This window comes from Paroedura picta, chromosome 7 (assembly GCF_049243985.1).
Source record: "Paroedura picta isolate Pp20150507F chromosome 7, Ppicta_v3.0, whole genome shotgun sequence".
Lineage (NCBI taxonomy): Eukaryota > Metazoa > Chordata > Lepidosauria > Squamata > Gekkonidae > Paroedura > Paroedura picta.
In genome coordinates, this window is record NC_135375.1 from 13,473,713 (window position 1) to 13,486,754 (window position 13,042).

The following is a 13,042-nucleotide window of genomic DNA, read 5'->3' on the forward strand; positions in this document are numbered from 1 at the left end:
TTCTCTTGGGAGGCTAAAAGGACTAAATTAAGGCTATTGAGCTTGGGTCAAATTGTCAAAAGACAAGGGTTCTTGGAAAAGTTGAAGGCAACAGGAAAAGAGGAAAACCCATATGGGATGGGGTTGACCCAGTCAAGGAAGCCATGGCCTTGGGTTTGCAGGACCTGAGCAAAGCTGTTTCATGACAGGATGTTTTCATAGGGTTGCCACACATCAGGAGCAACATAACGGCTCACAACATTCCAGATTAAGCTCTGAAAAATTTAGACCGGACCCGAAGGAAGCAAGCCCAGCCCTCCGATTGTTTCCGAAGATGGTGACCGCCCTGATAATCTAAGAGCAAGGCTGCCATCACTTCAGCAAGTGGCCCATGGAGGCGTTCAACCTCCAGGGGACCCAGGCCAAGGAAGGCCGTTGCGAAAATTTATTAACCCAATGGATATCAAGACGCAATTCAACTAATGCGGTGTCAAGTTCGATGCAAGCAAATTGCAGTGACGATGGCCATCTGCGCCCGCTGTTGCGGCCTGGAGACCCCCCTCCCCCCCTCCGTTCAGCTCAGTTTCATTTAATGACCGGCTTTCTGAGACTGATCCTCAGAATCACAGGCTGCTGTAGCTAATCATTCTGCCAAGCCTCCGAGACAAAAAATTAAAAGGTACATGGCTGCACAGATGTCTGCTTTCCTCAGTCTTTTCTTGCCGAGGCATCTCAACTACAGCTGCAATTTTGTTAAATACACACACGCACACACACACGCAGATTCTGAGAGTCACAATTTTATAGCATTGAGCACCACTAGGTGGCGGACTTCCTCCATCGGCATGATTGGCAGCCGCCAAACTCAAAAACGGACTGGGGTTGGGGTGGGGATGACAGTAAGAAGCCCCCCATCCAGCTATTTCTAAAGTGTTCAGCCAATGCATCTTCGTGGGGGGCAAGAAAGGACTGTGCTACAACCCTAGAAAAATACACTAGATTATGGGAGCAATGACCCCTGTCTCATGGCCCTATTACTTTGGGCCAGGACCTAGAGCTAAAGAATGTGCTGGCAGGGGTTCATGGGAATTGTAGTCCATGGACATCTGGAGAGCCACAGTTTGGCCACTCCTGTTACAGAGGGAGGAATTATCCCAGCCACATGGCCCTATTACTTTGGCCCATGACCTAGAGCTGAAGAACAGGTAATGACAACTTCCATGTCTGGACAATGTCTACCTTCTTGCGCAGCTCTCTGTATGTTTTCTGCCTGGAACCCGATCTACATCTGTGAAGTGTATGAAGTTCTGCAGAGTTAGGCTACTAGATCCGATTTCTGGTTGGTTCTAAGTCAGAACCTGTTTGCAGGTTTCCGTGGGCTCTGAACGACAAAGTATAAATTAAAGAGGGCTTATGCATCGCCCCAGACTAATCAAGTGGCCAGTTCCTCTTTTATGGACATGTGAAGTTGTGAAACATCAGAGGTGGGCCTCAGCATCCACCTCACCCTGTCTACTGCTTACATCAGTTCCCTTCCAGGGCTCCTATAATCCAAATACTTTGCATTATTATTGGGTGTCCCCATCCTCTTGATTGTGTTGACATATTCTATGTAATGCACCTGGAGCCCCCAGTGAGAAAGGTAAAAGATAAAGGTATCCCCTGTGCAAGCACCGAGTCATGTCTGACCCTTGGGGTGACGCCCTCTAGTGTTTTCATGGCAGACTCAATACGGGGTGATTTGCCAGTGCCTTCCCCAGTCATTACCGTTTACCCCCCAGCAAGCTGGGTCCTCATTTTACCGACCTCGGAAGGATGGAAGGCTGAGTCAACCTTGAGCCGGCTGCTGGGATTGAACTCCCGGCCTCATGGGCAGAGCTTTCAGACTGCATGTCTGCTGCCTTAATACTCTGCGCCACAAGAGGCTCTTGTGAGGAAGGTAGACTACAATAAAATATAATGAGCTACGTGAATTGCAGCTGCAACAGACTAACACAGCCACTTACCTAGAGCTACTGTAGTCTTTGTGATAGGTGGATCTTCCCACCTGCCTTCTGATTAAAGATTAACAAGATCTTCAGCTGCCCCAAACTCTTTCCGCCAGAGAACGGAACAAACCGCTCACCTTCTCGCCTACAGTTTGAGTCCAGGCTTACCTTCGTAATCTTGCACTTTCTTCATGTAGATCTTCAGCTGTTTCTTCAGTTTCCTTTCATTCTTTTCTAGTTTTTCCAGCAGTTCTTTCAGATCCTAAAAGAAGAAGAGCTGGAGATCTATCCCCTGCTTTTCATTGCCCCAAAGAGTCTCCAAACAGCTTACAAACACCTTTCCCTTCCTCTCCCCACAACCATTTCTTCACGGCCCTGGAAGGGTTTCTTAACTGGGTGAGAGTTAGTTTATTTTTTTGTAATTTGTGAGTTGAATTCAACTGATTGAAGGAACTGCAACTATTCTGTTGATAGTCGTACACTGAATTCTAGATTGGCTGTTTTGACAAAGGATTATCATTGGCTGTATTAGGTTGTGACACAGTCTACTGATGTAACAGAATTGATTTTTGCTATATATTCCCAGTCATGTAAGAAGATCATAGTCTGACGAAGGGTGCTTGCACTCGAAAGCTCACGCCCTGAATAAATCTTTGTTGGTCTTAAAGGTGCTACTGGACTCTGATTTTATTGTGCTACTTCAGACCAACACGGCTACCCATTTGTATCTGACACGTAAGAATTCACTCTCATATGTCTTTCCTGTGTTATGCTATTCAAAGGATTCTCAGCTAGTTTTTTGCAAGAGACCAAAACAATAAAAGGTACATTGGTGCAGACACTGGATTTAGGCACGGCTTCAGATTCCTGCTAAACAACAGAGGTCACTGGTGGCCCTTGATGGGTCCCTGGTTCTCAGCCCAGCCAACCTCACAGGGTTGTTATGAAGATATAAGGCGGGGGGACGGGGGGGACACACCCTGTATGTATTCTGGAGAAACAGCAGGGTCCAAGCTGTGATAAATAAAAACCAAAAGATCAATAGCGTCTCTTGCAAGGACCTGTTTTTCCACCTAAAAGGAGGAGCCGCATATTCCTCTGTGGAGTACTAAAAAGTGAAAAACACCAAACCAGAGATGGCCCTGCAACGCATAGCCCATCTTTTTAAAGCCAGGCATTGATTTCTCTTCCAGGGTCTATTTCAGCCAGCACCAGACTAATCAATCATACCTCGTGAGCTTCTCGGAGAACAGCCGAGCCCGTTGTTTGTCACACGGATCTGGGTGACGCTGAACGATTCTGAAAACCTGGCACCCCCATTCTTTTTGTCATCTATACTGCATTGGCTGCCTGATGCAGTGGCCCAGAGACTCAGGTTCCATGAAGATGGAAGCTCAACAGATACGTGGGCCAGCTCTGGACTCCAGAGCTGGTTTATGCCACTCAGAAACACTTCAGGCAAAGGGACTGCTTGGTTCGACCCCCAGTATGAAAAGAAATAACAATCTGCTTGGCAGGGAGAAACAGCAGGTCCATTCTTCTATTGTCCCAAGTCTTTGTCTGAATTGTTCCTATGATGAAACGACAAGCTGCCAGGCCTAGGTGAGTCACACAAGTGCCATGGTAGCAAGGCGCTGGCTGCTCCTGAGCCTGGCCCCAAATTCTCCCTCGGGCCAAAACAGACCTATAAAAGGCCATGCACCCTTCCTCTCTCTTTTACTGAGAGAAACCAAGGCTAGAAGGCTGGCAATACTGATTGTGGTTGCCTAGCGATAGACCTTAGTTACTTTTCTATCATTAGATATTCTTTCTATCATTGGCAGGGTGCTAACCCCCAATGTGTCTTCTTATTTTAAGATTTAAGCCTTTACTGTCTTGTCTGTTTGTGGCTCCAATGTTCAGATCTGAATAACTCAAGGCCAGCAATACTGCTGTAGTTGCCTAGAGATGGATACTTAAAGGTACAGGATTTCTTAAAGGTACAGGATAGAATCATAGAATCATAGAGTTGGAAGGGGCCATACAGGCCATCTAGTCCAACCCCCTGCTCAACGCAGGATACTCTTTATATCATTTTTGACGAGGAGAGGTTAACCCTCTGTGCTTTTCTGGGAGGTCTTGTCCATTCATGGCTCCAGTGTCCAGATTTAAGTAAACCAAGGCTGGCAAGCTGGCAACACTGCTGGGGTTGCCTAGCGAAGGACACCGAGGGCACTCTGAGCTCCTTGGAGAAGGACAGGATGAAAAGGGACAGGGGAAACTGTATGTTCCTGGTGCTCCCCTGTGACCACAGAGAATCACAAAACAGATTCTTAAATTGATGCGGTTTCCTCTGCTTTAACAGATGCTGTTTTTAAAACAACTGTTGTAAAATTGTTGCATGTAGAAAACCAGTGTCCTCGGGGGGGGGGGGGCGGGGAGGAAAGCAGTTCACTTTATCTTCTGTCTGGTTCATTATTTCCTGATGTGTAGGGCAACCCTGCCTCTCTGCAGTGGGGAACTCTGAAGAATGGCAAGCCCCTTATTTCTAGTCTGGAATGGTATAGATCAGGGAAGGCTTTAGAACACTTGACCCTGCTGACTGTTTACAACCAGCATCGGGATGAACACCAAAGGCTATAAAACACTTCACTAAATGCTGGCAGGGGATCATGGGAATTGTAGTCCAAGGACATCTGGAGCGCCACAGTTTGCCTACCCCTGCTCTAAAGGATGTCGGCCGTCAAGGAAATTGGCTCACACCACCTCTGCCCCGTCCGGCGATTAGCCAGACTTCCTTCTGAAGGCTGCTTTTCATTTTTTTTTAAGGCTGGTTTAATTTTAAGCATACGCCTGTTTTCTGATTCGCTATGGTCACAGAGGAGGACAAGCCACAAACAGTTTTCCCTGTCCCCTTTGATCCTGCCCTTCTCCACGGGGCTTAGGAACTGCATCCAAGTCTTCCCTCCCTGCTGTTTCCTCCTGGCGGCCATCTTGTGAGACAGGCTAGCTGAAAAGCAGCAACCACCAGGCCGAGATCCCCAAGTGAGGTTCACGGACGAGGGGGGATGCGATCCCCGGTCTTGCCAGGATGGGTTCTCCTCCCTACTTACTTCTCATGCTAAACATGATCATGCATAAACAGGCCCTAATAATGCACTGAGAAGTGATGATGCAAAGGAGAACAAGGAAGGATAACGACAAAGGAAGAGGTGGACCCCCCCCTCCGGGTTACTCTTATGGCGGTTTAATGGTCAGCAACCCTTGTTTTCTGCCCCCATGGTTGACAGTGGGCCAGGTTTAGTTATATGTAGTCTCCGCCCATTTTGGACATCTTGTGTTCTGACTTTGTGTATTTATTGAGTAGTTTGGCGTTTTATAGGGGTAGTTTTATTGGGGTTTTTATCTATGTTGTAACCTGCCACCATCCACTTTGGGAGTGGCGGGCTAGAAATATTATTATTATTATTATTATTATTATTATTATTATTATTATTATTATTATTATTATTATTATTATTATTATTATTATTATTATTATTATTATTTCGATTTATTTCCCGCCACTCCCAAATGGCTCGCGGCGGGTTACAATGTCTTAAAAAACCCATTAAAACTCCCATTAAAAGACTTTAAAATGTCACAACATGGCAGCACAATAATAAGATCCCCTTCCTACCCCCATTCCTAAAAAAGAAGAAGAAGAAGAAGAAGCTGGCTTGCGCAGACCACAGATCAGGGTTGTACACATCCCACCTGCATTAAAATTCGCGGCGAAGGCAAAATTGTGGCCTTCTTAAAATTGTGGCCTTCTCCCTGGCTGGATCTCCATACAGTACAGTTTGATTTACATGCTGGTGAACAATGAAGGCAGGGCTGGGGGAAGATTTCAAAGTTCTCTCAATTGAATCGGGTACTCCTATGAGGGCCTGTCTTATGTTATTAATTTCTGTACACCCTTCAGAATTCGGAGCCGTTTTATAAATAATCCCCCCCAAATGACAGCAGAGAGATTTACACCAGTGCCGCGGCAACCAGCAAGTTAATCACCAGTGATCCCCCCTCCTCCGTATTGGATTTCATAAAGTATCTTGCTCAAACGTAAATAATGAGATTAAAAACAATATGGGAATCGGCAACTGATCTGTCAGGGCTTCCCCCTTCCAATTACTGCCGAGCGTCAGTCAGAAATGAGGCGAATGCTCTCGGATGCTTCCCGAAATATCCTCAGGTCACTGATTCCCGACTTCTCCGGGAAGTATTATACCGCAAACGATAATTTACAATTTACCACCTCGGTGCCTTTGCCGCAGCTCCTGACATTCACATTTAAATGATTCTGACACGTCTGTGTGGACGCGATAAAGTCCTTCTAATCAAAATGCCGCTGAAAAAAGTTGAAGTGTAATCAGCAGGCCCTTATGCACAAAAGCCGCTTGGGGGGGGTGGTGGGGAGAGGGCCAAGACCCCGTTCTCTCGAATGTGATACTCCCGACGAGTGCATCATTTTGTGGATACAGAGAGATAACAGGTGACTGTATGAGTTTATGAGTTTCTTCCACTGGTCCAAAACCTCCCCCATATATGGAGCTGGGAGGGAAACCAGCCTATGGCGATTGGTGCTTTTGAACCCTGACTAGAAGGGACTTCCCCAAATCTCAAATGGTTGGTGTGGCAAAGTCTAACAAATTGCTAAGTAACAAAGTCTAACAAAGATGCAGGTCTTTGCTTCCAAAGCAAGAATTTAGACATGTTCCAGTTGATTTGGATCTAACATAAAGGGTCAATTTCTCAAGTGGGAATTTAGGAGAAGGCAAATGCTGATCATAACTGTGTTTTAACCTTCCATAAGTCACTGCAAGAGTTGACTGTGGTGGAGTGAAGGGTCAGAGAACTTGCAAGGTGAGCAGATCTGCATGACCAACTCCCCATGTTTGCAACAGATGCCAAGTGACTGGATTCAAAAGCAGCCACTGGGCCATGGCTGTTCTTTTAAATCTAACCCAACAGTATTTGTCTGTAGGGGGAGACTATGAGTTGGATCTTGGATCTACAGCCAACTCTCCCACCCCCACCCCCAGACTTCCTCAATTCTCCTCCATATTAAAACCCTACTGCATAGCTTTTGTCCAAGCTGGTCCCATGATCTTCCGTCTAGGCATTTTGGGAGACCAAAGGGGTGGATCCTTTCTCCTCTTTTCACCAGTGGGAAAAACTGATTGGAACCAGCCTAACGCCTGGCATTACAAGAAGTCCCGAGGTGGGATTGTGTACAAGGGATGCCCTTCCTCTCTGTAGCCCAAAAGATAATTCAGGGTAAATACAGTCTGGGTCCAGTGTATCTTAGGGCAGGGGTAGTCAGCTTGTGGTCCTCCAGATGTCCGTGGACTACAATTCCCACGAGCTCATGGGAATTGTAGTCCATGGGCATCTGGAGGACCACAGGTTGACTACCCCTGTCTTAGGGACTGCCTCTCTGAGTACACCCCCAAGGGCTTTATGCTCAGTCAATGCCAACAGGCTGGTGATCCCTGGCCCCAAAGACATGTGTCTGGCCTTAACTACGGCTTGGGAGAATGAGCTCCCAAGTGAGATCAGGGCCCTGGCGGAACTCCAGCAGTTTCATAGGGCCTGTAAAACGAGCTCTTCCACCAGGCCTTTGGTTGAGCCAAGCACAAGCACTGCAAGCTACAGATGTTGACAAGCCTCTCCCTACACTTCCCCCTGCCCCCCCACTTCCCATCATAACATTACTAACTGCTCCTCGGGTCAACTTGGGTATATCCACACTTGAGACCAATAGGGTGGAAGTCTTACCAGTCCTATCCTTACTGGATGTTACATTTGTATTGTTTTATCATTATACTGCATTGTATTTTTTATGATGTTGTGCAAGTGTTGAGATGGAAGTGAGGGGCAGGATATAAATCATCATCATCATCATTATCCACCACCATCACCACCACCATCCCTCTACTGTAACTACCAGCTAACTCCCGCAACCCGCAAGCATGACCAAGCTGGGGATTTTGCCCGCCGGGCGTACCAGGTTTTCGTTTGTTAGCCTCGTGATCTCTTGCTGTATGCCGAACTCCACCTGGGCTTCCGGAGAGAGCTGGAGCGTCTGGTAGAAGATGTCCTGCTGCTTCGCCATCTCTTCCCTCAAGGCCTCTATTTGGTCCTTCAAGGCTTCCACTTCCTCTTCATGCTCCCTTTGCTGATCTTGGAGCTGAGCTTCCAGAAGTCTGGGGGGGGAGGAGAAAGTAGGGGGAGAGGAAGAAAGAAAACAATGTGACCATTCAGAATCAGGAAGGGGCTGAGGAAAGAGTCACCACGCAACAGTCAGATGTAGGAGCAGGGAATGGGGGTCACCCCACTGGAGTCCTCCCACCAGGGATCCGATGACCTAAACCTTTCCCCACAAGCTGTTTTTGTTTGGAGTCAAATTGAGACCAAGGCTGTCTCATAAAATACTGGCAGCACGCAAGCTCAACAAAGCTGGGAAGCAGACTGTTGTGGGTCTTCCCAGCTGTGTAGTGATTCTAGTTCCTGACTGGCATCTTCAAAGTTACGACATGGCAAGAAGGGAATCTCCCCACTTTAGCATGAGAAGATTCCCATTTTGCCATGTCCTACCGCTGAAAATGCCAGCTACAGTTCCTGGCAAAATGTAAGGGACTAAAATTACCAGACCACGGCCACACTGCCTGGAAGACCCACAAAAGCCAGTTGACTCTGGCCGTGAAAGCCTCCGACCATTCAAAGCAAGGAAGTTCTCCCAGTTGCCAAAGACTCCTGCTGAGAAGAATCACTGTATTATTCTTGAACACATCTAAGCTTGGCACAGGAGAGCCTCGTGCTGTGTCTTCTGCACTCTACCCTTCCAGATCCATGAATCAACCAGGGTGGTCTCTTCAAGGTCCCATGCAGGGGGTGATGTGGGTTGTGCTTTAGACCCTCATGGGCTGCCCACAGGCCTTTGGTTCCCTTTGGAAGTGATGAAGGTACTGCTGCCTTTAGCTATTCTCAAGGCACCCCTACCAATTGAGGCTCGGCTTCCGTTCCTAGTCTGCGTGGGGTAGTGGTTAGATACCAGACTAGGGGAGACCTAGCTCAACGGCCCCTCCTATTTAGGGAGGAGAGGTTTATAAATCTAAATCTAAATAATAATAATAATAATAATAATAATAATAATAATAATAATAATCTGTTCCACATAATATATTTCTGGTAAGGCCTTGGAGGAGGAGCGTGTCTCATGGCTTAAGTGCCACTCAGCACTTAACACCCAACTCAGGACAGCTGTCCCACCCCTGAGTGCCTCCCCCTCCAACTGGATTGCCTGTCTGTCCAGCAGGCAGCCAATTGCCTTCAGTCCCCCACCTCTGACCACCTCCTCCTCCTCCTCCTTCCACTTCCTTCCGAGGCTCGGAGGCTGCAGATGCCTGCCATGTGAGAACTGCCCCTGCCAGTGAGTTCCCTTCCCGGGGGCCTCCAGCCTGCAGCCTTTCCAGGTCCTGGGGCGCGGGAGAGGCCATCCACAGAGTTCTCCCCCTCCCAATCTAGCGCCCGTTGTTTTCCTGAATACAGCGGGCTTGGCCCCTTGTAGTAGTAGTAGTAGTAGTAGTAGTAGTAGTAGTAGTAGTAGTAGTAGTAGTAATAATAATAATAATAATAATAATAATATATGGTGATCCTTGGACAGCCATTTTCTCTCAGCCTAACCTCCCTCCAAGAGTTGGGTGGGCGAGAGGGGGACGGGGAGAATCATATACCCTGTGAACTTGCTCTTTGCAGGAAGGGGGTGGGAAGAAACCCCACCCTTTCTACTTCATTTTGGCTCACACATGGAGGTGATGACGGCAGCAGCAAGGTGAGCTCTCAGTTTTCCATTGCACATTTAAAGGTGTCTGCTGCTGGAATTAGTGCCTCTTACTAATGGCTCCAGGCTGGACTGAATATTGCTGACCAAGGGAGAACGGGAGGCAATTGAACCATTGCTAGAGGAAAGCTTATCTGACCATGGCTATCGAGAAAGAAGCCCCTGATTAATATCTCTGCCTTTGGTCACAGACAATAATCATTAAAATACTTTATCTTGAGCAATTGACAGCAAATGTTTCTTGCACTGTAATGTCAGGAGCCATTCTGCCATATCATTCGTTTCACCACCGAGGATGGCAGGTGGGCCAACACGCGTAATAATCATTTTTTTTTTATTGTCACTTTACAATTTGGTTCTAATTGAGGTTAACCAACAGGGCCACCATCTAGTTTTTTAAAAATTTAGTTTGTAATAAAATATACGTATATTTGGGTATATCGGTCAATATTTAATGTTTGAAACTTCTAATAGAATTATTGGGCCTACGGACTCAGATTTTCTTTCGAAGAGTTAGTTTTTATACCCCGCAGTTCATTACACAAAGGAGTCTCACAGCAACTTACAAACACCTTTCCCTTCCTCTTCCCACAACAGGCACCCTGTGAGTAGGTGAGAGAGAGCTCAGATAGAATTGCTCTAGCAAAGAGAACAGCTCTAACGGGACTTTCAGTAGCCCAAGGTCACCTAGCTGGCTGCATGTGGAGGAGCAGAGAATCAAACCTATAGGCCTTCTTGCTTTATTATTTATTTCACTCAGTTTATACCCTGCCTTTCTGCCCTCACAAGGGCCACCAAGGTGGCTAAAAAATGTAAACATACACGATAAAAACCCATTTTTAAAAGCCATTAAAACCAACACAAAATTGTTAAAACAATTAAAACCTGAGCTAAATTGCACAGAAAAAAAACTAAACACACTGGGCATGAAGGAGCAATTCCTTGAAGGAACAGCAAGCCAACGGAAAAATTCTCCATGTACTAATGATAGAAGGGGACAGGAAAATGTTCCGGAGATTTTGGTGCCAAGTCACTTCTCTTAGGTTTGGGGCTTTCATTTTTTCTGAGAATCCCATGGCCAGGACAGGCAGAGACTGCTGAACTAGATGGACCAATGATCTGGTTTGAGCGATGGTACCTTCACCTATATTTATTTTTTTAACATATACCGCCACTCTCAGAGACTTCACAATAAAATAATAAAACAACACAACCCGTAAACCCCCCGACACATTAAAAGACGGCTATTCATTGGAGTTAACTCCCCATCTCCCCCCCCTGTCCAGCTGCAGTCAGGAATTCTTTCATTAGGAGTGAGGGTCCTGATCTCACTAATTCTAGGGGATCCGCTGATAGTAACTCTGGGACTTCAGCCCAGCCTCAACCATACACCTGGCGGAAGAGCTCCATCTTGAAGGAAAGCTGATAACTCCAGCAGGGCCCTTAGCTCTTCTGGGAGCTCATTCCACCAGGCTGGGGCCAAGGCCGAAAACGCCCTGGCCCTGGTTGAGGCCAGACGGATGTCCTGGGGGCCTGGGACAACAATCAGATTCATACCCAGAGAACGGAGTGTCCTGCGGGGGGCATAGGCCCAACATTATTAGGTGATACGCAGGGCACCTGAATATATTCAGTGATCTTTAGGATGCTTTAGGATGCTTTGGGCTGATCCTGCGTTGAGCAGGGGGTTGGACTAGATGGCCTGTATGGCCCCTTCCAACTCTATGATTCTATGATCTTCTGCTTCAGAACATGGAAGTTTCCCCTCAGCCTCATGGCTAACAGCCACTTATATGGTCCATGAAGTTCTCACTTCCTGTTCTTAAGCCCTCACATTGTCCTGAGGCAATTCTTTAAGAATGCAGAAATACAGGCATTGCTCACCCCAATCAAAAATTGTAAACCTCACAGTCTTTGAGCAACCCATAATTTTGAGAGCACCCTAAACCAAGCTCCTATTCAGGAGATGGACACGAGCTATTGTCAAATACCCTCCAAGATGCCTCCAGCTGAGTGTCAAAAACCCATTAGTTGTTTTGGAATTGAAAATCTGACTTTATAACGGTGTTTGTATCCCGCTGACCGCAATATGGAAGATTAAAAAAAAATTAAACGTGGTTGACTCGCAACACAAAAAGACGGGGAGGGGAGAGAAAACGACAGAGTTTGGGAAATTAAAGGGAAGGGAAATTAAAACCCAAGAATTCTGTGGTGAAAAGGTCTGGGTGCGGGGGTTCGAAATCACAAAAAGAACGCTTTTCCAGAGGGACACGTACTGTGCTGTTCTGCAGAAACGATAAATTAAGGAATGAGCCGCAATTTCCTTAAGAGAGGCCTGCGTGGAACAATTCTTTCTTTGCGTTCTTGACTCCCTCTCCCACCCACTCGAGTGAAAAGGGTGATTCATCACAGAAAAGGTTACAGGCCTCCTGTCTTTTACCGGCGCTGTTGGGTGTGCCGATAAGCCCAACGTTTGGTAAACCAAATTGATTCTTAAAGGTACCAATTAGAGTCCGCTGAATTGAAATCTCTCCCCCACCTATAATCCCTTTCAAAGCTATTTCAAGAGGCTCGGGAAGGGGGAGAAAAAGCAAGACTGCAACCATCCATCAAAACGTTCTTGGGGCACAGAAGCCTTGCGGCCCGGCCTACGCACGTTGCGGTTGTGTGGTCTGCTGTGACACACAAGTCGCACATGTGTCAGGTTCGAGTGCTCCCTTACGTTGAAAAAGATAAATCCGTGCAAGTTGAAAAGTCAGGGGAGCGAATCTATCCTAGCCTGTTCTGTGCGTGGTATTTAGCTACTTAAACGAAGCAAAAAAACAAAAACTCATAAATATGATCCCTTTTCTTAGTGGGTAGGGTTGCCAGGCACTGTGATGTTGTTGGTAGGGGAGGAGGATTGTTCTTGGGAGCGCCCCCTCCAGACTAACCTGAACCCAGAAGAGGGTCCAGCATGCTGGCATTGTCCAGAAGTAGCCCTGGTGCGTCAGAGATGTTGGGAGTGACGCTCTGGCTTTTGGGAAAACTCTATGGTAAAAAATCAGCCTTGAACCATAGAGTTTTGCCCAAAACACAGAGTGTCACCCTTCAATGACCCGGCTGTGATGGGCAATGCCATCACAACAACAACAAACAACAACAACAACAACAACAACAACAGCAGTATAAGAAGAGTTGGTTATTCGATGCTGCTTTTCTCTACCAGAAGGAG

The 13,042-nt window shown here is 46.8% G+C and overlaps 1 protein-coding gene across 7 annotated transcripts in view; it reads right to left on the bottom strand.

Annotated features, from left to right (window-relative positions):
* MYO5B (myosin VB) overlaps nt 1–13,042 on the bottom strand; it is a 296,164-nt gene that overhangs the window by 11,936 nt on the left and 271,186 nt on the right. For all 7 annotated transcript variants that reach the window (XM_077346770.1, XM_077346774.1, XM_077346771.1 and 4 more), the window contains 2 exons: nt 7,993–8,191; nt 2,136–2,229 (listed from right to left, as the gene is read on the bottom strand). In XM_077346770.1, the coding sequence (XP_077202885.1) occupies nt 2,136–2,229; nt 7,993–8,191 (293 nt within the window). The remainder of the gene's footprint in view (nt 1–2,135; nt 2,230–7,992; nt 8,192–13,042) is intronic.